We start from the raw sequence: 26,085 nt of genomic DNA on the forward strand, positions 1-26,085 counted from the left end.
GAGTGCTAGTTCTGCAAGGTTCGCAGGAGAGCTTCTGTAAAGTTTGGAAGGTAGGAGACGAGGTACTGGCAGAAGTAAAGCTGTGAGTACTGGGCGTGAGTCGTGCTTCGGTAGCTCAGTTGGTAGAGCACTTGCCCGCGAAAGGCAAAGGTCCCGAGTTCGAGTCTCGGTCGGGCACACAGTTTTAATCTGCCAGGAAGTTTCATATCAGCGCACACTCCGCTGCAGAGTGAAAATCTCATTCTGGAAACATCCCCCAGGCTGTGGCTAAGCCATGTCTCCGCAATATCCTTTCTTTCAGGAGTGCTAGTTCTGCAAGGTTCACAGGAGAGCTTCTGTAAAGTTTGGAAGGTAGAAGACGAGGTACTGGCAGAAGTAAAGCTGTGAGTACCGGGTGTGAGTCGTGCTTCGGTAGCTCAGTTGGTAGAGCACTTGCCCGCGAAAGGCAAAGGTCCCGAGTTCGAGTCTCGGTCAGGCACACAGTTTTAATCTGCCAGGAAGTTTCATATCAGCGCACACTCCACTGCAGAGTGAAAATCTCATTCTGGAAACATCCCCCAGGCTGTGGCTAAGCCATGTCTCCGCAATATCCTTTCTTTCAGGAGTGCTAGTTCTGCAAGGTTCGCAGGAGAGCTTCTGTAAAGTTTGGAAGGTAGGAGACGAGGTACTGGCAGAAGTAAAGCTGTGAGTACCGGGCGTGAGTCGTGCTTCGGTAGCTCAGTTGGTAGAGCACTTGCCCACGAAAGGCAAAGGTCCCGAGTTCGAGTCTCGGTCGGGCACACAGTTTTAATCTGCCAGGAAGTTTCATATCAGCGCACACTCCGCTGCAGAGTGATAATCTCATTCTGGAAACTTCCCCCAGGCTGTGGCTAAGCCATGACCCCGCAATATCCTTTCTTTCAGGAGTGCTAGTTCTGCAAGGTTCGCAGGAGAGCTTCTGTAAAGTTTGGAAGGTAGGAGATGAGGTACTGGCAGAAGTAAAGCTGTGAGTACCGGGCGTGAGTCGTGCTTCGGTAGCTCAGTTGGTAGAGCACTTGCCCGCGAAAGGCAAAGGTCCCGAGTTCGAGTCTCGGTCGGGCACACAGTTTTAATCTGCCAGGAAGTTTCATATCAGCGCACACTCTGCTGCAGAGTGAAAATCTCATTCTGAATGTAGAGGCTAGCTTGAGTCAATGTTACAACTCAAGACTTGCTTCTTTTTACGTCTTTACTGTCATGCAGTGAACCCAGTAGAGCATGTCAATGAAAAAATTCAGTGCCCTTATCTAAGTGTTGCTGATCTGGAAAAAATGTGAGGGTTTGATTTGTGTATTGAAGGGAAGGCATGATAGTTCTGAACACTTTTGGGAATTGTGTTTAAAAGAAAAACCTTCATAAGTTGATGATCCTTCACTTCCTTGGAATCGAAGTATACCAAAGAAGTATGAAAACAACGAAGGGAGATTTGGCAAATGTGCAGTAAACATTGAAGGGTATCAGAAACCAAAACCTTTATTTATAGTAAAAGCTGTTAATGCCAGATGTTTGAAATATATACATTTTCTGTGTCTTATCACCCCAACAAAGGGGGATTCAATGAGTGGCTGTTGACCCTGGACAAGGACATGAAAAAACAGAAGTGCAAAATCTTGCTTTTTGTGGGCAATTATACTTTTTATCTTATTCCATTGCTTCCAGATAACGTGGAACGTCTTTTTTCCGCCTTGAAACGCCACATTAAAATTAAACCACTAGATCAGGAAATAATTCAAAATTTTAGAACATTGTACCACAAAGAAGTTGTGATGACAGTGTGGGTATCATTAAATGTGATCTTTTGACCATGATGGAAGTGAAAGAATGTTACCCTGACACTGATTTTGAACTGTGGAAATGTGGATTCATCAAGGGGTCTCAGAATAAAGTGGAGATCAGAGAAATGTACTGGGATTTCCATAATAAATGGAGCACTTCTCCTGATTTTGGAGAAAAAGTTATATTTGATGATTTTTTACATTTTTTACGATAGTGTGGAAGCCTGCAGAGCCCGAAGACAGTGACAAAGCAGAAAAAAAACCAGTCACTTATATATGTGATTCCCAAAGAGGCAAAGTTATGCTTGTAAATGTTGCACCAGTGCAACAATATAATAGAAATAGATGATAATGTATTTTTAGCTTTGGTTGCAATAGAAAATATCATTGACCAAGCATGCTGGAGGTCACTGAAGAAGAAAAATAATAACTGATTTCTGTACAAAACGTGTGAGGAGAATTTTTAAAATAAGAACCAATAGGGCTTTGTGTCTGCGCATCATGTCATATAACATCCGTTCACGGTCAGTCACTCTCACTATGCCACCATTGCGTTTTATGTCTGTGCCAGTGTTGGTTGTGTGGTTACATGCTTAGTTTGACACCAAGTCAACCAGAAATTCCGCTGAATGTGATGCACCCAGTTATTCAGTTCTTACTTGCTGAACAAGTCCTTCCTGCAGAAATTTGCTAGCAGATTGTTGAAGTTTACAGTGTGGGTGTAATGAATGATGGAAATGTGCATAAATGGTGTAGGCTGTTTAATGGAGGAAGGACAAGGGTTCATGATGAAGCATGATCTGGACGGCCTACTATTTTGACTGAAGATTTGACACAAAAACTTGATGAGACAATTGACTAAAACAGATGCTTTACTATTAGACGACCTGCATCAGATATTTCCTCAAGTTTCAAGATCATTAGTTTTTCACATTGTTACTGACAAGCTTCACTAACTTCACTATAAAAAAATGTGTGAGAGATGGGTGCTGAAAATGTTGACAGAAGAACACAAAAAAAGCCAATGGCACCTTCTTTCTCTGTTTTGGAGCTGTATCACAACGATGGTGACTAGTTCTTGAGCTGAATTGTGACTGGTGATGAAACATGGATTCCTCGCTACACTCCAGAGAATAATTATCAATCCAGTGAGTGGCATCATTCAAACTTTTCAACAAGACCAAGAAAATTCAAGCAAGAAATGTCAATGTGGAAAAATCATGCCCACTGTTATTTGGGACCAGAAAGGCATTCTTGTGGTAGACTTATTGCCAAGAGGAACTACAGTGTGAAACATTATTAAAGCATAGGCACACTGTTCAAAATCACCGGCGGGGACTGCTCTCTAGCAGCATCGTTCTGCTTTACGACAATGCTCAGCCTCGCATTGCATCAAGATTGAAGACACAACTGAACAAGTTTCATTGGGAATTACTGGGTCATCCACCATACAGCCCTGACTTAGCACCATCAGACTTCCACCTGTTACCAAAACTGAAGGAATTTCATGGTGGAAAGTACTTGGAAAATGATGACATGATGAAATAAACTGTTACTAACTGGTTTAACAGTCAGGCAGCAGAGTTCTTTGATGCTGGGATACAAAATCTGCTGCCACGACTTGTCAAATGTTTAAATGTTCATGGTGACTATGTTTAAAAGTGAAAAAAATGTACATATTGTAGTTTGTGACCAATTTACATTCATAAATTAAGTTTCTCTTACTCCATTACAAATTGATTCTTACTTTAAAAATGACCCTTGTATATATATATATATATATATATATATATATATATATATATATTTTTTTTTTTTCAGAAATTTGTGTCTTTGATTTAAAACATCACTGTAAATAATTATTAATAAAATAGAAAAAAAGAAATAAACATTCCTTAAAGGTTAAGTTGTTACTTTCTGATTTCTTTTCCGAGAAGTACAAAGGTTATGGAAATTAGAGTACTATCTTGTAACTTCATTTCTGTAGGCGATACTATTATTATTTCACATAGACAAGTGTCTAATACTACACAACCTGTCACTATAGGTATTGATCACCACATAAGATGAGAAACAAACATTTTGACATAACAAAGAGTTTGATTTAACTATGTCTCCATACCAGTCAACTATTGGGGATTGTCCATAATTATTATGTGCATTTTCATTGCAGAGTTAGCTGCCAGTCATAAGCTACTAAAACGTTTTATAGATTGTAATGATTTCTTTGCAGAGTGTAACGAATGTGAACTGCTGAACAAATGATTTCAACGTACAAGTCCAGCACAACAGCATCTAGCGGTGGAACTAAGAATTTGGTAGACACATCATTTTTGCACAGAAGTTGTAATAACCTGTGAATCTGAGCATGCATACTAGGCAGCGATAATGCGCATGTGCATCCAGAACATAGTTATATGATATTTACATAAGAGAACAAAAATTGTCTAATAAACAATAACAAAAAAACTATTGCTTCACAAACAGCACCCCTGAGTCTTCAAGTTTTAATTCAAATGAGTGACTCCTTTAAAATCAGGCAGTCCCCTTCAAGTTTCACTCAGTATTTCCAGTGATCACGGTATTTATGTCTAGTGCACATGCATGGAAATATGCCAGGACTGTGCCGCATGCTTTGTGTATAGACTGCTTAGTAATCATTAAATTATGTGTCCACGTGCTTAGCTGAGTGGTAACGTGCTTGCCTCTCACTGTCATGGAAGTCACCCAATGTGACGTCGACTGAAATAAGACTTTCTGGATGGGGCCTCCTGGCCACCAACAATGCCATATGATTATTTAATTTGATTACATTGTGTCTGGTGGTAATATTCATCCATTTAGAATTTGAAAACACTGTGTAAGCTGTTAAGGAAAGTTTTAGTTGTTTGTTAAAAATATAAATAATTAGCCTTCCTTTTTTTTGCTTCTTCAGCACCTGTTCATAGTGTCCGTAAAGAAAAGCCTGACACAAATGATAATGCCAAATTAAACAGTGCAAAAGATATCCCAAGTGAAAGTGAGAAAAGTATTGTACCAAATTCATACAGTAATAGTGTGGAATACCAAAGTGTCAGTACAGTGGATGGCAGTGTTACAAAAAAAATGTGAAACTGGACAGGAATTTCAGAAACTGTAGTAAAAAATGGCCATGTTTGGTAAAATCATATAAATCAGACCGACTTGTGTTCTGTAGAGTGTGTTCACAAGACATTTCTATAAAGCATGCTGGTCGTGATGACTGCTCTTGTCGTGTTCTGTGTAAAGTACATGCAGACTTAACAAACCTTAACTCTTCAAATGCATGATTGTATGAAGACTCTCTCACCAGTGCTGAAATGCTTTTTGGTTCATTTATTGTTGAACAAGCTCTGCCAGTTTGTTGTGCAAATCATAATTCACAACTGTTCAAAAACATATTTCCTGATTCTCATATTGCTAAAAAAATACAGTTGTGGAAGAACTAAAACATCTGGAACACAGAATGATGTGATAATGCAAATACAGTGCTGCTTTTTTGAAGGAAGTTCAGCGACACATAAAAATTTAGTCTTGTTCTTGGCACCTGTTTCATTTAGCTGCAAAAACAGGCATGAAAAGCAACAATATTTTCATGCTGAAGAATTTGTAAATGACATTTTCTACTCTCTCCAAAAAAGACAGTTTAAAAGTAAACTTTGTCAAAATATATATATGGCAGTAAACTCCATAAAAGGCTGAATTGTGTTTGTGCAAGATAGCTCACACTGCTCCAGTCAATAGAAAGAATAATTGAACAATGGGAACTTCTTGTAAAAGTTTTCAGTGAGGGAGCTTCAAAAAATGTAAACAATCTCAGATCCAGTAACTAAGCTATATCTTCTTTTCGTGTGTAATACCTTTCATTATTTACCAAAGCAAATGTATTCCTTCAGAAAGAAGAGACAGTAATTCAGACTTCATAGCATCCTAAATAACTTATTTACAGGTGTGATTGTGAGATATATCAATTCTTCTGTGGTACATACTTCTGGTAGCCAGCTGAAATTGAAATTTCAAAAAAATAAATATGACAAAGTGGATGAAGAAATTGTCATTAGTGTAGACACAATAAGCTACATTCAGCATACCAAGCTTGAAAAATCTGTAGTTACAAAATTTTATTAAGGTGTCACAAGATTTTTCATCAACTTCTGTAGTTAAATCAAAGGAAAATGTTCACTACATGATGACTTCTTAAAAAACTTTAAAGTTATAGGATATTAGATCTAGAAAAAGGAAATCTTCTTCTGTTATAAAGGTAAATGAGCTATTTCCTCACATTCTGAATGATAATGGAGAGAGAAAAAACATAGAATTGGAGTTTTCAAGATCCCAGTTTGATGACTTTGGAATGGTGGAAGAAAAGAGAGCTGATACTGCTTGGTACAAAATATCTGCTATGTGTGATGCATCAGGCATTAAAAAATATCTGTTACTGAACCATCTTATGCTTGCATTACTGCTTATTCCTTATAGCAATGCTGCTTGTGAGAGAGTTTTTAGAAGTGATAGGGAAAACAGTGCTGAATTTTGGTATGGTATGAATGCATGAAGCTCAGGTTCTTTGATCATCAGTAAAATGAATCACATTACCAAAATAATTTTTCAAAGGATCAGATTAAGGCTGCAAAGAGTGTAACAAGACTATCACTCATGAGAAAATTGTCTTCAGTCACCAGTGAAGATCCTGTATTATACAACTAGAGGCAGATCCAGGAAGAAGAGGCAGATGAGAAAGACTTGTAAATATTTTTGTATAAAACTCTGAAGACAAGCCTCATCTCATGATGTAAGTGGATTTTGTTTACATGTTTTACTTTCATTTTAATTAATAATTTGAGATATATACATGTAATGATTTTGCAGTGTTCATAAATTACAGAAATGTTTCTAAAGCATCTTTATGTTTATCAAATTGATTTTTAGCTTTTTCCATTTAACCTGATTTCGTTCACAATTGTTTTAATTGCTGGAAAATCTTCATTATTTGGGGCTAGAAAGTGTCTGAAATACAGTGTTTAAAGGCCTAAAACAGAACTCTAATTTTTAAAATTTTCCGACCAGATCACTCCAGCCAAATGCCAGGATCGTTCCTTTGAAAGGGCACAGCTGATTTCCTTTCCCATCCTTGACAAAACAAAATCTGAGCTCCAGCTCCATCTCAATGTCGATGGGATGTTGAACTCAAAGCCCCCCCCCCCCCCTACCATCCCTCCTCAAAATTTTCCATGGGAGACCTCGACATTCATTTTTGCCATGTGATTACTGACAGTTACTTCTCAATCTTTGCAGCTATGTGTGTCAGTTATTAGAATTGTTTAAGTGTGGAAGGTATATGACTGCAGGAGCTAAAAATTTGGAAAATATGCTTACACTTTTAAAGCAGTTAGTCTGTTGTTACAAATCATAACAGCAGTAAATCCACAGTAACTGCTAAGCAGTACCAGTGATAGTAATGCTTGTTAATGCAAGCTAGGCATCAACAAGAAACTGTGGTGTGATGATGCATTGGTTATTATTAACAACCTCTATTGGGACTTGGGAGGGAAGGTTTCAAATCCTGATGTGGGCATTTTGATTGGGATGTTCTGTGGCTTCCCTAAATCAGTTTAAATGAATATAGTGATTAATAGAGCTTTAACTGCTCCCTTTCCCAATTCTTCTTGAGTAGAGGTACTGTAATAAGGCATTAAACTGTAACATTTGTTCTTAACAATGCTTACAGTTTTGTTTCAGGGTTGTGCTGCTACCTTATTCATTTTAAATGAATGCTTGGTTCCTCCAGAAGAAGCACAGTCAGTCTATTTCCTCACACCTGTCCATCTGATGTAGTGCTCAATATCTGACCTCTTATTGATAAATTGTCTTATATTATTTCCCCACACTAATTGACCATTTAAGCTCATAAGGAACCTGAAAGTTAATCACACTTATCTGGTGTTATCTTTGTCTCTGAGGAATACTCACAGCCAAGGATAACGTACTACATTACATTATTTAAAATGCCTTCAGGCCAGTCACATTTTAAGAACCCATTCCATTTGTTAATGGTCCAAAGTGTGATGAGGTCTTGAATGCTTTTGAGAAATTAGGAAGTAGAATCTGCTTCGTAGCTGCAGGATTCACAGGATATTGTGTGTGAAAAAGGCAAGATGTGGCACTTTCTCAGTTCATGCTGATTTATATTCAAGAAGCAAGAACTAGTATCACTTGTATAACAGCCTACAATTTTCTGACAGCTTGTGAGGTCTTGGCTCATTGCATGAAAGTCTTAAAAAGCAATCTTCCATTTTTGAAATCACCAGCACTATGCACATATATTTTATTAAGTTATCTTATTTCTTATACTGATTTGAATTGGGAAGCTAATCCCTTCTAAAAGGAAAAAAAAAGCTTTTTATATTCTACATGATATTCAGATTTCGCCAACTTCCCCATCGTTAACATGAACATCATATTTATTAGAGATAACAGAAATTATGAGACATCAACAAATTGAGCTCTGACCAACCCAAGGACTCTTATGTAAATGAGTATCACTCCTCCTGTAAGTTCATTATACCAGTTATATTGTGATTTCACTACATGGAATTGTATGCAGCACCCATTTTTCCTTGATTATTTTTCTAGAATTCCATGAAGTTAATTGGCAGTGGCTGGTAACCACATCTGCACCTACTACCCTGTTTTACCAGAGGTACACTGCTGGGTCTGTGCTGTCACATCATGCTTCAGAGGAAAATCTTAAACTCGTCAAATAACCCAAATCACTAACAATGCCCAAATATCATGGGCTGGGAACTGAATGCATATGCAGTCAATTGTATAGACAAATTGATGCTGGTGGTTTGTTTCCCTGCAATCTGACTGTCAGCTATTGATTTTTTAGTGCTTTTGAGATTCATCTACTGACTCAACTCTGCCTCTGCCCTTCCCTCCAGCTCTCATTCATCTTGCTCTTTTCATGTTGATTCCTATATTTCTCTTTTTCACATGAAAGAAAAAATTTGAAAGTTCTTAAAACTACTGCCTCAGTATTTAATTAGTGTCTAGCATCTTGCATAAAAGTTCCAGTGTCGTTACTTGTTAGTAGGCAGCCTTCCTGTATCTATATAACAGAGACGTATGTCAGACTATGGTACCATTAGCTGCAGAACTATTGTGTTTGCATTTTTTGTGAACTGTGCTTTACCAGAGAGTCCTGTGTTATTAGTATTGTGTGTGTATTCCAAGCAGTAATTGAAACTGATGCTGGTCTCTTCATAACTATAAAGTAAAGCAAAAATATTTATCTGCAGATGAAACTTTTTACTAAATATGCAGAAAAACATGCTGAATATTATACTTCCAACAACATATTACTCACAATGGGAGAGGATTTTCACTATCAGAATGCTGATATGTGGTTTAAGAATCGGGATAAACTAATTTGGTAAGGAGTTCCCTTTTCAGTTTATAGTAGCCATAGTCATCCATGAATTATTTTCACTCTCTTGTTGTAGAATTCAGTAGAAGAATTTCTTCCTTTTAGAGACTTAGAAGTGTAAAAATGGTGCTGTGATTTGTTTTTGTGAGAAACAAGCTATAGTGAATTAATTAAATGCTTTACTTCATCAACACTATTTATAAGACTTTTCTGTATAGCACAATGAGGAGACAAAGAAACAACATAGCAGAAATAGCTCTTGTAGGAAAAGGTAAAATACCTGTACATTTTTGCAGCAATTATGTTCTTCATTGAAAGGAGAGGCAATATTTTTTGTTTAGTTTGAAAGATTATTTAATGGACTGCATAATAGTCTTTGTTTCCAATTTATTTTCTTTTATTTTATTTTTGTTGATAGGTATGTCAATGCAAACAAATCAAATGGAACCAAATTAAATGTGTTCTACTCAACACCTGCATGCTATTTAAAGGCTCTTAATGATCAAGATCTGACGTGGCCTGTGAAAAATGATGACTTTTTCCCTTATGCAAGTGATTCACATTCCTACTGGACTGGTTATTTTACATCAAGGCCCACTATTAAAAGGTTTGAACGACTAGGGAATAATTTTTTGCAGGTGAGTGAATATTTAAATGAGTATTCGTTTCCTTCCCTCTTTTCATCTTGTATCTTTTAGAACCAGACACTGTAATGCAATTTGAAGTGGAGTTTCATCTAGAACAAACTTCTTTAATGTATACAGGTCTGCAAACAACTTCATGCCCTGGCTAGTGTGGGACCAGAAGACTGGAAAGATCTGAACAGGATGAGAGAGGCAATGGGTGTCATGCAGCACCATGATGCTATAACAGGTACAGAGAAGGAGCATGTAGCAAAGGATTATGCCCGGATATTGTCAGATGGCTTTTCAGAATGCCTTGAAGCTATTGAGGGAGCTTTTAAGTAAGTTTGAGAACATGAGTGCCACTCATTCTGTGTTGGGGATCCTCTGTAAAATAACTTATGTTGTGATTAATGTACAGTCTTAAGTAATATTCCATAATAATGATCTTCTTCTGGGTGAAATTAAGGTCAGACTTCTACACTTGTCAATTAATATTGTAGACTTTGTGATAATCCCATAAATAGTATAATTTATTTTCGGAAACCACTGACAATTAAAGGATATGTTTGAAGTATATTAACAACACTCTGTAATCTGGAAATATGTGTGAGAAAATGTAGAAGCAATTAAGATAAGGTATTGTGCCTAAGTATAAAAGTCAAAGTTGAATACAGAGAGGTTAAAGGACACTTAGGTGAGGCATTTTGGAGGAACAAAATTTTGATGTTTTCAGTAGTGATGATTTTGCTTTTTATTTTATAGTTACAATGCATACATTGAGTAGATGTCTAATACATGGCAAGCCAAGAATATAAGACATTCAATATAACATATTTACTTGGAGCAACACTTTGACTTGTATTGATAACACTAATAGTTTTATATAACATTACTTACAGATTTAGTTTATTAGGTAATCCTTAACAGTGTAATATTCCTTTTCTATTAAAGTGTCCTCCAGTTTGGGTGGAGATGGTCAAGGGGTTTTATTGATCAGCAAAACTGTTTTACATACTTAACCAAAATATACAAATGTGTGTAACTATTTACATAATATAAACATTCAACAGCTCATGCCACACATGAATGTCAGCAGACTCCATTCAGTGGAGCACTTCATCAGATGCTTCATGCAGGCACTAGATACCACCAAGAAAATTTCTGTTAGGCACTCATTTGCAATGTGACTCACTACATCAGTGAAAAAGCCCCACTTGTGCATATTTGCACATACTTTCTTCAGTCTGGAATCTATTGAGCTGTACCCACACCATAATAAGACAGTGAAAGCCTGGAACTTATTAACAGTTGAATAAGCTCCTGGTCCCGACTGTTCGTAGCTTCCACTCATTTTCCATTTAGCACCCTGGCTGAATCTAGTGGAGAGCATTTGGACTCCTTCTCATGTTGGTCTTCTGTCTTTGAGGTGTTTTAACAGGCAGTGAGATTCAAACTTTGTGAAGAAGGATTGATTAAATTTTTACAAACTTGATCACAGAGTTTGCAGAGATCTGCCTTTCAATGAAGGTGAACTAGGCAGATGTTCAGTAGTATTGGTAGTCAGCATGCAGGTGTAAATCTGAACTCTGCTGCTAATGTTTCTCATAGCTGCAGTCAAATAAACATCAGCTTTCTTCTAATGAGCCCTTCAAAGTAAGACTGATCTGCTATATTTTGCTGCAGAGTATAACACATGAGATGCTCCACAGAGAACTGATGTATTTGCTCCCCATATACTATCTGCCTGTTTCTTGCTAGGTTCACCCATGTTCATACTGTCTTACTTGTGTTGGAAAGGCATTTATATTTGTCAGAATTCTGTCTAATGTGACACAAAGGTATCTTAGCTTACCATTGTACTTGACTATGTCAAGGTGACCAAACCATGAGCTGATCTTTGCTGATTCTAGATGGTTAGAGAGGTGGCAAAGACAAATTGTTTGTCCTTGATAAGCTGGAGATTGCTGCAGTGGCTGTCGAGCTATGCCCCCACATTACAGCTGCAGAAGGGAGAGGATTGGTGAGTGGAAGGCAGTGTTGGCTGCTTGCAGCAGTGCTGCACCACTACCTGCGTTCTGTGCTTAACATGAAATCAGAGGTGGCCCCCACAGAAATATTGCCTGCTTAAGTGGCACTTCCCTCAGATCAGAAATCACTTAATTTGTTGACATATTCATACTCGAGAAGTTTACCTATAACTTATGTATCGTTTATTTATCACAAATAGTGAAAAATGAAAGTAGGTGAATGTACATCTTAAGAGATGTTGAGTTGAAAGACAAAAACTGATTTTTGGAATGTTTGCACATGGCATTTATTACACACATGAGAGTCTATAGTAAATATATCTAAAAACAAAAATACTGTAACCTACCAAACGAAAGCGTTGGTATGTTGATAGAGAATATAAAAAACACACAAACACACACACAAATTTCAAGCTTTCGCAACCCAATTGCTTCATCAGGAAAGAGGGAAGGAGAGGGAAAGACAAAAGGATGTGGGTTTTAAGGGAGAGGGTAAGGAGTCATTCCAATCCCGGGAGCGGAAAGGCTTACCTTAGGGGGAAAAAAGGACAGGTATACACTCGCACACACACACATATCCATCTGCACATATACAGACACAGGCAGACATATGTAAATGCAAAATGACCGATCCATCGTCTTTCTTCCGGCTGACAAGAGTTCCACGACTGTGGCACTTGATTGTCTGGAGTATGTGGCTGAGGGACTGCGTCAGCTTTCAGACAACATTACATACAAAGTTTGCCAAGGTAATCCCATTCCTGATGTCCAGGTGGAGCTTCAAGGAATCCTCAGAACCTTAGGCCCCCTACAAAACCTTTCACCTGACTCCATCAACCTCCTAACCCCACCGACACCCCGCACCCCTACCTTCTACCTACTTCCTAAAATTCACAAATCCAATCATCCCGGTCGCCCCATTGTAGCTGGTTACCAAGCCTCCACAGAACGTATCTCTGCCTACGTAGATCGACACCTTCAACCCATTACATGCAATCTCCCATCCTTCATCAAATACACCAAACACTTTCTCGAACGCCTAGAATCCTTACCCAACCTGTTACCCCCGGAAACCATCCTTGTAACCAATGATGCCACTTCCTTATAGACAAATATCCCACACGTCCATGACCTCACTGCGATGGAGCCTCAACCTTCGCTAATTTCAAGTTGCCACCGTTCGTACCTCACCTTTCATTCAACAACATCTTTGCCTCTGTACTTCCGCCTCGACTGACGTCTCTGTCCAACCTCTTTGCATTTACATATGTCTGGTGTGTGTGTGTGTGTGTGTGTGTGTGTGTGTGTGTGTGTGTGTGTGTGTGCGTGCGCGCGCGCGCATACCTGTCCTTTTTCCCCCCTAAGGTAAGTCTTTCTGCTCCCGGGACTGGAACAACTCCTTACCCTCTCCCTTAAAACCCACATCCTTTTGTCTTTCCCTCTCCTTCCCTCTTTCCTGATGAAGCAACCTTGGGTTGCGAAAGCTTGAAATATGTGTGTGTGTTTGTGTGTTTTTTATTGTCTCTATCAACATACCAACGCTTTTGTTTGGTAAGTTACAGCATCTTTGTTTTTAGATATATTTTTCCCACATGCAGGGTTTCCCTCTATTATATATAGTATGTATCAATGTTTACAAAGTGTAATTCACTGTGCCTATAAGAATTGTGAATGATCACAGTCATTTGTGAGATTCAAGGTCATGGTCATCATTGCTCGAGGGTGTGGAATTGATGCTAACCTCATCAATGGCTATTTCCATTATTGCATCTCATGTCCAATGCTTTACCTCCTGCTGCTACACTTACCTGCAGTAAGCTTGCAAGTCCTGTGCAGTATCTGAAAGAAAAGCAACATTAATAAGATTCTGCACTCTTTCCTTTGACATGTCACCAGTGACATTGTTCTGCCTGAAACTGTATTTTATTTGGCCCCTGCCAGTTCTATTGGGTGTAGATCACAGTAGTAGGATGGTCAATGGACTGCTTTGTGGCCTCTCTTTTTTTCCTTTATTTTGGATAACAGTTCAGCCTTTGTCATGGTGACATTGCAGTTTATTTGCCTGTCTCGCAACCATTCTAACATCATAATCCTGAAATCATATTTATTAGGCATTCTGTCGAACTTCCTGCTGTGGCATGGGACTCTATCAATACAGTCACAGAACTGGATGGAATATTAGGAACCACCATATCTGCAACTCCACATGCCCCCCCACTCTTCCATCCCTCCTCTCCCCCAATGATGTCCATTAGTTTCGCCAACTTCAGGAAGTTCGCAAGTTAGGGGAAACAGTTTCTTGCATGAAACTTCCTGACAAATTATAACTGTGTGTCAGATCGGATTCTCAGGTTTGACTCTGTCTAACACACAGCTCTAATTTGTCAGAAAGTTTCAAATCGGAACACACCCTGCTGCAGGGTGAAAATTCATTCTAGTTTCTTGTATCTAGTTGCAAATACTTGCTGAATTTCTCATTTTGTGGAAGTTTTTCTCAAACTTGCAAAAGCTGTGTATGTTCAGTACTGGTGTGAAAATATCAGTGTTGAAAAGATGAACTGCACAAAAACAGATAGGCCAAAACAAATGTATCATTGGAACCCCTAAACACACATATTTGATGTCATCAGAAAAGGTAGTATGAAATGAGTTTATCAATCAGTTTGTTTTACCAGAAGGGAGAGCAGAATGGCCGTACAGACGTCTATAAATTTTTGCTGGTTTTTAAAGTTACCGTAAACATAAATGCACACATTTGTGATAAAAGCCATAAATAGTGTGTGCAAAAATAAGAGTAATTAAAAGTCAGTCTCTTGGTGAGATACTGTGCCACATTTTTGTTTCTTGTTATTGAATATTTGATTATACAAAATACAAGAGATGTTTGAAATTTACATATGACGCCCTTGAAGTCGTTAATCTGAGTGAAGTCCTCTGATTTTAGTTAATTAAATAGCATTTATTAGTAACATCAATATGTACTCCTCTTAACACTTGTTTTTTGTTTTAATTTTTGTTTTGTTTTAGTGTTCATTCATGATTTTTATTTGTTAATAATAATGTAACAAAAATGGAGACCGCTCTGATTTTTAAGAATAATGGCGCTTGTGCAACAAGTACTTGCAGCAAGTGCTTACAGAAATTATTTGGTAGTGGACACAAGCCTTTCATAATACTTTGACTTCAGGGGCAACTTGATGTTGGCAGCACACAGAGACAAACAAATATCTTTAAAATGGTGCTGATTTTCTCCACTTCTGGTAGCAGTACCACAGTCGTCAAGTTATCATGGCCAAACAGTACTTCCATTTCAGGAACATTAGGTCTAAGCTGCCACATCTTAAGATATTCATAAAATTTAATGAGGCTGTTTGTTATGTGTTTTTCACATTGAGAAAAATCTTCCCTCCAGTATGAAAATGCAAGGTAATCTGCATACTGAAATTTCTTGCAGGTAAAGTTTGACAGATCTGTTGTGTAGAGGCTGAATTACACCAGAGAAAGAACAGAACCAAGCTGTCACTGAGTACACATCATCCACTCTTCTTCTTTACGTTTGTGCACTTGAAACCACTGACTGCTCATACTGCTTAAGAGGTTACGTACAGTCTTCCGAGGTACTGGTTTCAGAAATTCCAGTGTTAGAGCCTTGCACTACACCATGCCATAAGTTGTTGGCAGTTCAACAAAAACTTTCCTGGTCTTGAATTTCTTCTGGCATGCAGTTTGTATGTGAGAACTCGGTGAGAGTACCTGAAACCAGGTCTACGAGGTCTGAACCATCAGGTGCACAGAATTAGTTTTTTCTTTTATTTGATCTGAGAAGATTCTTTTCACTAATTTGCAATGGGAAGCTAAGTAAAGATATTGGGTAAAAGTGCTCTGCAGTTGTTCCTTCCTCCCTGTTTATATTACTTTACCACTTACTGGTGGTGTTCCTATGCAGAGAATTTCATTAAAAAGGACAACTAACCGCTTTCACTTTGTAGGACCTCTGTACACAACAAATTCAGGGTAGAGCCCATCTGTACCTATAACGTTTCTACATTTTGTATGGCTAAGGGCCGTCTCAAGTTCAGTGATCATAAATGGAGAAGAGAATTCTGGGTTATATTGTAGAAATTTCTTAACCACAGGAAGTTAAAGCAAATTTTTGGTGAGTAAAAAAAACTTTGTAGTGAAGCCAAGGGGTAGATGACTATGAGAAAATGAGTGTAAAACCAATGAAAGGGTAACATTCCTTGAGTTGGAGCACACACTGTGGGACAGGGAAGCTACAAAATTTGGAAAGAGAAATGGAAAGCCCTAATGTAAATATAATAAGATAAGACTCTATGATCAGACATATTTAGATAATTTATCAGTGACAACAGAAATGGATATAATGGGGGTAGGAGTACTTATGAAAAGGAAAGTAGAGCAAAGAGTGAGTTATTATGAAAAGTACAGAGATTGAATTACTGTGCTCACAATTGATAATGAACCAATGATGACTACAATAGTTCAGGTATACATGCCTATGAACTGTAGACTAAAACTGAAGAAACTGCAAAAATGTGGGAATTTAAGAAGATGGGACCTGGATAAACTGACTAAACCAAAGGATATACAGAACTTCAGGGAGGGCATAAGGGAACAATTGACAGGAATGGGGGAAAGAAATACAGTAGAAGAAGAATGGGTAGCTCTGAGGGATGAAGTAGTGAAAGCAGCAGAGGATCAAGTTGGTAAAAAGACGAGGGCTAGTAGAAATCCTTGGGTAACAGAAGAAATATTGAATTTAATTGATGAAAGGAGAAAATATAAAAATGCTGTACATGAAGCAGGGAAAAAGGAATACAAACACCTCAAAAATGAGATCGACAGGAAGTGCATAATGGCTAAGCAGGGATGGCTAGAGGACAAATGTAAGGATGTAGAGGCATATATCACTAGGGGTAAGATTGATACTGCCTACAGGAAAATTAAAGAGACCTATGGAGAAATAGAACCACTTGTATGAATATCAGAAGCGCAGATGGAAACCCAGTTCTAAGCAGAGAGGGGAAAGCAAAAAGGTGGAAGAAGTATATAGAGGGTCTATATGAGGGTGATGTACTTGAGTACAATATTATGGATATGGGAGAGGATGTATATGAAGATGAAATGGGAGATATGATACTGCGTGAAGAGTCTGACAGAGCACTGAAAGACCTAATTCGAAACAAGGCCCTGGGAGTAGACAATGTTCCATTAGAACTACTGACAGTCTTGGGAGAGCCAGGCCTAACCAAACTCTACCATCTAGTGAGCAAGATATATGAGACAGGCGAAATACCCTCAGACTTCAAGAAGAATATAACAATTCCAATCCCAAAGAAAGCAGGTGTTGACAGATGTGAAAATTACCGAACTATCTGTTAAATAAGTCATGGCTGCAAAATACTAATATGAATTCTTTACAGATGAATGGAAAAACTGGTAGAAACTGACCTTGGGGCAGATCAGTAAAAATACTGGAACACGTGAGGCAATACTGACCCTACGACTTATCTTAGAAGGTAGATTAAGGAAAGGCAAACCTATGTTTCTAGCATTTGTTGACTTAGAGAAAGCTTTTGACAATGTTGACTGGAATAACTCTTTTGAATTCTGAAGGTGGAAGGGGTAAAATACAGGGAGCGAAAGGCTATTTACAATTTATAGAGAAACCAGAAGGCGATTATAAGAGTTGAGGGACATGAAAGGGAAGCAGTGATTGGGAAGGGAATGAGTCAGGGTTGTAGCCTCTCCCTGATGTTATTCAATCTGTATATTGAGCAAGCTATAAAGAAAACAAAAGAAAAATTTGGATTAGGCATTAAAATACATGGAGAAGGAATAAAAACTTTGAGGTTCGCCAATGACATTGTAATTCTGTCAGAGACAGCAAAGGACCTGGAAGAGCAGCTGAACGGAATGGACAATGTCTTGTAAGGAGGATATGAGATGAACATCAACAAAAGCAAAACGAGGATAATGGAATGTAGTTGAATTAAGTCGGCCGATGCTAAGTGAATTAGATTAGGAAATGAGACACTTAAAGTAGTAAAGGAGTTCTGCTATTTGGGGAACAAAATAACTGATGATGGTTGAAGTAGAGAGGATATAAAATGTATACTGGCAATGGCAAGGAAAACATTTCTGAGGAAGAGAAATTTGTTAAATCGAGTATAGATTTAAGTGTTAGGAAGTCGTTTCTGAAAGTATTTGTATGGAGTGTAGCCATGTATGGCTGTGAAACATGGACGATAAATAGTATGGACAAGAAGAGAATAGAAGCTTTTGAAATGTGGTGCTACAGAAGAATGCTGAAGATTAGATGGGTAGATCACATAACTAATGACGAGTTATTGACTAGAATTGGGGTGAAGAGAGATTTGCGGCACAACTTGACTAGAAGAAGGGATCAGTTGGTAGGACATGTTCTGAGGCATCAAAGGATCACCAATTTAGTTTTGGAGGGCAGTGTGGAGGGTATAAACCGTAGAGGGAGACCAAGAGATGAATACACTAAACAGATAGAGAAGGATGTAGGTTGCAGTAGGTACTGGGAGATGAAGAAGCTTGCACAGGATAGAGTAGCATGGAGAGCTGCATCAAACCTGTCTCTGGACTGAAGACCACAACAACAACATTATTTATTTCCTGATACTCGTGAAGGATCCTTACAATCTAAGACTTGACTTTCACTACAGTGTTTCTTTGGAAGTTCACCCTACAAGGGGGTGAAATAGACGCTTTGAGTGCTGAAATTAATTTTCACTATTAGTAACAAATATACTGTTCAGAAATCACAAGAGAGGGAGATACACCAGGAAAAGACCCTTGATTACGTCATGATGAGAGAGAGAGAGAGAGAGAGAGAGAGAGAGAGAGAGAGAGAGAGATTCTGAAATCAGATGCTGGATTGTAAGGCACACACAGGTGCAGATATAGATTCGTCCTACAACTTAGTAATGGTGAAGAATAGTTTGAAATTTAAGAGAATCATCAGAAAGAATCAATGTGTAAAGAAGGGTAATACTGAAATATTAACCAATGATGTTGTGTATTCCAAGTCCTCTTAGGCTCTAAGTATTGTGATGGTGAATACTACACTAAGCAGTTCTGTTAAGACAAATGGAGATCCTTAAAAATGGCATTCACAGAAGTTGATACAAGGAAGGGAACTGTGAAAAGAAACATTGGATAAGAAAAGAAAAAAAATAATTTATCAACATAAGAAAGAAATAAAGACATGCACAGGAAAAGAAGGAAGTTATACAGCAAATCAAGTCACTTAGGAATTAAATCAATAGGAACTGCAAAGAAGCTGAAGTGAATTGGCTACAGAAAAAAATGTTAATAAATAAAAAAAGGAAATGGCCATTCAAATGAGAAATAAAGCATATAGAAAGGTCAAAATAACTTTATGTGTAATTAAAAGGAAAGCTGTCAACATTTCAAGTGAATAAAATAGCTCCACTCTTAAATGCAGAAGAGAGAGCAAATAAGTGGAAATACTACATTGATTGTCTCTCAAATTACTTGCATGTAACAGAAGAAAAGTATCAGTGTGCAAGACATAAGTGACCTAGTTGTAGAGATTGTTTGACAGAGCTTTGGAAGATGGAACAAAGCAAAAGGCATTGATAACATTGCCTTGGAATTTCTAAAATCATTGGGCGAAGCGCAACTTAACGATTATTCGAGTTAGTGTACAGAATCTATGAGGCTGGAGACATAACATCAGAATTTTTGAAAAATATCATCCACACAGTCTCAATGATATCAAAGGCAGATAAATATTTAACTTCTCATGCAACTAAGTTGCTGACAAGAATAATTTAAAGGGGGATGGAAAAGAAAATTGAGGAGCTGTTAGATGACAATCAGTTTGACATTCGGAGAGGTAAGGCACAAGAGAAGAGGTTCTGGCATTGTGCTTGCTAGTGGAGAGCTTGCTACTGGAGATAAGACTTGGAAACATCAAAACACATTGTTAGGATTTGCCAATTTTAAAAAAAATCGAGCAATGCAAAGTGGTGCAAACATTTGAAAATCTCAGAAACACAGATATAAGCTGTCAGGAAAGACGGATAATATACGAGTACACTATATAAAAGGATTAGAAGGAAGCAAGTAGAACCAAAGACCAAGAGAGAAGAGTAAACTTAAATATCACTCATGGATTAGGTCTAAGACCTGCTCTGACTTGTTGGCTGCTGCCTAAACGGCAGTACCAGAAGCCATCTATAATATCACCAATCCCTCCAGCTGTTATTGCCAGTAGATGAAACTTGACAAAGCCACTGTTTCTTTATTGTAACAGCTTCTCCATTGGTCTCATGAGGCTGAGTTGATCATCTTCCAAACCTCCCTACATCAAAAAGTTCAAGGATGTACCAGGAAGCAAAATGGGTTCCTTCTGCACTGAAGGTAGAAACACTAACCATTCAGCTACAGATGTGATCACAAGAGAGAAAATTTCAGATCAAAAAAGGTGTGTGAGAGATAAGCTATCTCTCTGCCCAACATTTAAATTTGTACATTGAAGATGAAATGACAGAAATAAAAAGAGATTCTGGAATGAAACTGAAATTTCAGGTGAAAAGGTATTAAAAATAAGGCTGGCAGTGACACCACTATGTTTAATAAAAGTGAGGAAGACTTACTGGACCTGTTAAACGGAATATAGAAGCTAATAGGCAAATAATTTGGATTCAGAGAAAACCAATGAAAGATAAGAACAATCAGTAGTAGCAGAAATGAGATAAGTGACAAACTTAACATAAAAATTTTGAATCCAGGCAGTATACGAAGTGAAGGAATTTTGCTACCATAGAAACAAAATCACACATTACATACAAATCATGGAGGATATAAGAATTGGACTACCACAGATGAAGAGAATGTTTTTCACTAAATGAGGTTGACTAGCATCAAACTTAGGCCTTAAATTGAAGAAGAAAGTTTTGAATGTGCATCTAGAGCACAGCACTGAGTAGAAGTGAATCATGGTTTGTGGGAACAATGGAAAAGAAGGGATGATTACTTAATAGAAAGTATAGGATGAGAACTCATGTTAAGTTGTAGAGCCCATAGAGAGCGAAAACAGATAGGAAAACTGACTTTTTATTTAAGATGTGAATAACCTTTTCATTTCCTGAAAGCGTGAGTTGTGCTGAACAAAAAAGATTACAGATGGAGAATGCCGTGTAGGTGGTTGAGGTCACAGTAAGTATAAAAAATTTAAATGGTGAATTTATCTGATAATTGTGGAAAAAGAAAGAAAAAAGGCAGTATTTTTGCATCCTAACGAGATAAAACTGCAGTTACATCTTTCATATACGTATGTTAATGGCAACTACGCAGTAGGTGCATTGAAATATTTATTGGAAATTTCTGGAAAAGGAGAGGTAACCATACTGGTAAATTTCCTTATGGAGCCATGAAAGCTGTTAGCTGAAAACATATTAAGAGTATATAGTCTGATAGCATATGTTCAAAGTAATTGCTAACTGTTGTTATTTTGAGATTATTAGTAATCTTTCCATTACCCTTTTTTCACATTGGTTTCCATTTTTATGGATTGTGATGGATAATTAATCAAATCTGTTTACAGGAAAATTATACCAAAGTCATCAGTGGTGAAAGAGGAACTATCAGAAATACCAATCAAGCCATGTTTGAAGCTCAATGTGAGTGAGTGCCAGGTATCAGAAGTGAATAATTCTTTTGTTATTTTTGTATACAATCCATTGAGCTATCCTACATCTCACTATGTGAGACTTCCAGTGACTTCAACTTCATACAGTGTAAAAGATCCAAATGGTAAGCATATTTGTGCAGCAAACTGTTATATGGAATTGATTTTGTGTATGTTATTACGCCAAAGAATAAGGAACATATGTTCAGCTCATGTTTATGTTTGTGCAAAAAGGGAAGGAGCAAATTACTCAGCTGGTCCCAATACCTGAGCCTGTCCGGACCGCACCTGGTAGAATGAGTGACGCTACGAATGAGCTGATATTCAGAGCCACAGACTTGCCGCCATTAGGGTTCCGAGCCTATTATGTTACCAAACTGAATAAAGAGCAGCAGAAAGAACATAAGAGGGAAGTACTTGATGAAGCATATGAAATAGGTCATAAGGTCAGCTCTATATTAAAAATATTGTTTATCAACTGTAGACTCTAAACTATTGTTTTTATGATTGAAATTAATTTCCAGAACATCTTACAAAAATATTGACTTGTCTAATTAATTTACTGATTTTTCCATTTAGACATTAACTTTATAATTAATTTCTTTTGTAGAAATTTAGTCTGAAGTTTGATGATGTTACTGGGAAAATAAAAAGTGTTGTGAGCCAAGGACATAAGATGAAAGTTAAGCAGGATTTCTACTACTACAAAGGATTCCTTGGAAATAATGTAGTATTTGAGAACAGATCTTCTGGTGCATATATTTTTAGACCTAATGGCTCTGAAGCAGTGCTTGCAAGTTCATCTGTAAAACAGAAATTTATCAAAGGTAAAGAAGCATTCATTTATAATGAAAGTAGTTATGTCCTACATGCACGCACACACACTGTATGTGATCAAACTTACATGTACAAACATACCATGGGCCAGTGATAACAACGTAATCAGGCAGCCTGCCTTAAAGAAAACACATGGCATTAGTACTGTATGCTTCACCAATTAAAGTTCATGCATAAAATTTCTGGTCTTAGGTGTAGTCATTTCCTTTAAATAAATCTATGAAAATAACAATTCGTAATATGTGCTGGTGTGATGATGGAGCAGATTTAAAATATTGTATTATTATTTTATATATTATTTTCACATATTATTTTTTACATATTATGTGATGCAGATCACAATGTTTTTTTTTTCCTCCCCATTGCAAAAGGACAGAAAAGTTATGGTGCAACAATTATCCCTTTTTATTTTTATAAAATATGATGACTTTATTTATTATTATTTTAGTACATACCAAGTTATGAAAATATTAAAATTGAATGCTGGACATTGATATTATTGCCATCTTGCAGCTGTCATATTTACTTGAGGAGTTGATGTAGGAATCATGGCCATATCTGCCATGATCAAGATGGAGTTATCATAATGGAACAAGATGGAGTTATCATAATGGAACAAGATGGAGTTACAGTAACTTGAGAATATTTTGTTTTGAGCAATTTTCTTTTTTGCTGTGATCCAAGTATATGAAGGAAGGGTATATTCCTGTGATGAAGAGAGATGTGTAATAGAAAGCAATAGCAGTACTATCAGTACAGCATCCTTACTTAGCCCAGTTTATAGAAAGCATGTGTGATGTAAATCTGAATTGAAAATCAGCCTGCACTCACTGGAAGGCAGTGCTAAAAGGGATCTAAAACTCACATGCAGCAAATTGCCCACGACTTAGTAATTGACATAAATCCATGAGGTGAGTAAGCTGTAATCCTCAGAGACTCATTGTAGGAAAAATAATAAATATGGCTGGTTAAAGTAAGTTGTATTTTCAGTTGATACAAATAAATTCGACGTTATGGCCTAACCTAAAATATTCACCTTTGAAAGCTAGGAAAAGCTAGTGACACTTGACTAGAATACATCTTTAGGATTCTGGAATCATCACAATTAAAATCAGGGGGCAAAATCATATTCAGAACTTCTACAGAAGCCCAACTACAGTTCTAAAAGTCAAAGGGTGTGAAAGGAGTCTGTAGCTTGAAGTAGTTGATAAGGGAATCAGACAGGATTGTAGCTATCTCCCATCTTAATCAATCTGCACATTGAACAAGCCATGAAGGAAACTTGTGAAGAAATTTGGAAAGAGAATAAAAGTTCATGGTGAAGATATCAAAATTTGAAGGTTTGTTGAGGACATAGTGAGCCAAAGGTAGTAGAGGACTTTGCAAATGAGCTGAAAGGAATGGATATTGCGTAGAAAATAAGTTGTAAGGTGACCATTAATAAAATTAAAACAGGGGTAATGGAGAGTAAGGCAGATGATACCAAAAGAGAGACTTGCATGTGTCTGTATTAGCAATTTATCTGTCCAAGTAGCACTATACACTGATAGAGGTTCTGTCAACTTAATACAAGGAAAACAAAAGTCATGTAGATAGTGTGAATATACATATGTGTTAATTGAAGAGTGGACAAGATAGATTGTCTGAAATCAGTTAGGAAAACCTAGATTAGGATGCCCAGCCAGAGCATAGACATGAATAGCAGGTGAGTTTTGCTATTTAGGAAGCAAAGGAACTAATGACAACAAAAGTAAAAATATAAAATGTAGACTGGCAATATAAAGGAAAGCTTTTGTGAAAGAGAGCAATAGCTTTACATTGATAAAAAATTAGTGTCAAGAAGTCTTTGAAGTATTTGTTTGGAGTGTAACCCTATATGGAAGTCATATCTGGGTAAATAACAATAGTCACAAGAAGAGAATAGAAGCTTAAACTGGTAAGAACCAAGGAGTCTTCAGAAAGGGGATATCATGTGCCGAGCAAATTTTGAATCTGTAACTGGTAATCATTATCAAAAACAGAGGAAGCAAAAAGTTTGTGCTCACATTTAAATCCTTCAAGAAATCTTAAGATTCAGTGGATACCTGAGCACTGTTCCAAATTTTAGAATAAATGAGTTTGGATAGAATATCCAGTGAACTGATAAAACAGACTTTAAGTGAAATAACAAGTTGAAGTTCAGAGGAAAACTTTCTGTGGCCTTAAATATCAAAACAGGTGTGAAACAGGGAGATGGACTCTCCCCTTCAATGTTTATCTGTGTTCTTGATAAGGTGATCAGGGAGTGGCAATGAGAAAGGAAAGGAATGGGTAAAATGACTGGTGTGCAAGAAAAAAAAGGAATACAAATAGATTGTCTAGCATTCACAGATGATATTGTGATATTGTTGGAATCATTAGAAGAGATGGTTAGCCAAATGACAGAACTACAGGGACAAGGAACTAAAGCAAGCCTACAGATCTCTGTTGAGAAGATGCAGTTCATAACAAAAAATCAAGGCAGCTCCTAGATGGATGGTATGCCGGCTGGTGTGGCTGTGCGGTTCTAGGTGCTTCAGTCTTGAACCATGTGACCGCTATGGTTGCAGGTTCGAATCCTGCCTCGGGCATGGATGTGTGTGATGTCCTTAGGTTAGTTAGGTTTAAATAGTTCTAAGTTCTAGGGAACTGATGACCACAGATGTTAAGTCCCCTAGTGCTCAGAGCCATTTGAACCTAGATGGATGACACTACAAATTCAGAATGTGGAGAGATTTAAATTCCTGGGAAAATCGATAGGATATAAACTGGGCTGACAGGAAAGGAAGCAATGAGAACACACATACAAAATAAAAAGAAATGAATTAAGCATACAAACTAACTATGAACATCTACAATAAGAATAATATTTTAATTAATGCAAAACTGAGACATTACCAGCCAGTGATCTGCCCTGAAGCTTGATATGCAGCAGGAACTCTTGACCTAGTAAGAACAGGAGTACTTAAGAGACTAGAGGTGGTGCAACAAAAGATTCTGAGGACAATATTGGGACCTAAAAGGACAGAAGATGATGAATTTAGAAGAAGAGCAAACCAAGAACTGTGTAACAAAGGAGATAGCCTCTCAGACATCGTCAGGAAAAGGAGGAGCTTGTTTTCGGACACATCCTTAGAATGAACCAGGGGAGGTTAGCACATTTCGTACAGTTTCTGATGAACTAGAAAACCAAAGTACTTAAGATCCAAGAGGTACAGAGAGATCTGGAGGAAATTGGAATACAGGAACCAGAGATATACAACATGGTGAACTTTAAATAGAACAATAGGCTTTCACAGGTTTCAAAAACAGGACTAGGCCCAGAACAAAATCATTGTGGGAAGAAGAGTGAAGGAAGTTGCAAAATATGAGAGTGGAAGAATATTGGACAAGGAGAAACATCAGAAGAAACAAAGCTGATATGAATTTATATGGTCCTCAGATGGCCAAAATGAGATGAAGATGAATAAGAAGAAGCTACTGTATTTATCTGAGTATGAGATGACACTGATTATAAGAAAACCGCCTCCTCCCCTTTTTTTCTCCCCCCCCCTCCCCCTAAGAGACCTCTTGTGAAAAACTTATTTTCAACGTGTTCTGACTAATCAAAATTACAAACTGTTGTATT

General features: G+C 37.5%; 1 protein-coding gene across 1 annotated transcript in view; it reads left to right on the plus strand.

Annotated features, from left to right (window-relative positions):
• LOC124795556 (lysosomal alpha-mannosidase-like) overlaps positions 1 to 26,085 on the plus strand; it is a 170,651-nt gene that overhangs the window by 93,685 nt on the left and 50,881 nt on the right. The window contains exons 8-12 of the mRNA XM_047259632.1: positions 9,659 to 9,878; positions 10,005 to 10,204; positions 21,519 to 21,727; positions 21,837 to 22,048; positions 22,213 to 22,429. Of these exons, the coding sequence (XP_047115588.1) occupies positions 9,659 to 9,878; positions 10,005 to 10,204; positions 21,519 to 21,727; positions 21,837 to 22,048; positions 22,213 to 22,429 (1,058 nt within the window). The remainder of the gene's footprint in view (positions 1 to 9,658; positions 9,879 to 10,004; positions 10,205 to 21,518; positions 21,728 to 21,836; positions 22,049 to 22,212; positions 22,430 to 26,085) is intronic.

This window comes from Schistocerca piceifrons, chromosome 1 (genome assembly GCF_021461385.2).
Source record: "Schistocerca piceifrons isolate TAMUIC-IGC-003096 chromosome 1, iqSchPice1.1, whole genome shotgun sequence".
In the NCBI taxonomy this organism is placed as follows: Eukaryota; Metazoa; Arthropoda; class Insecta; order Orthoptera; family Acrididae; genus Schistocerca; species Schistocerca piceifrons.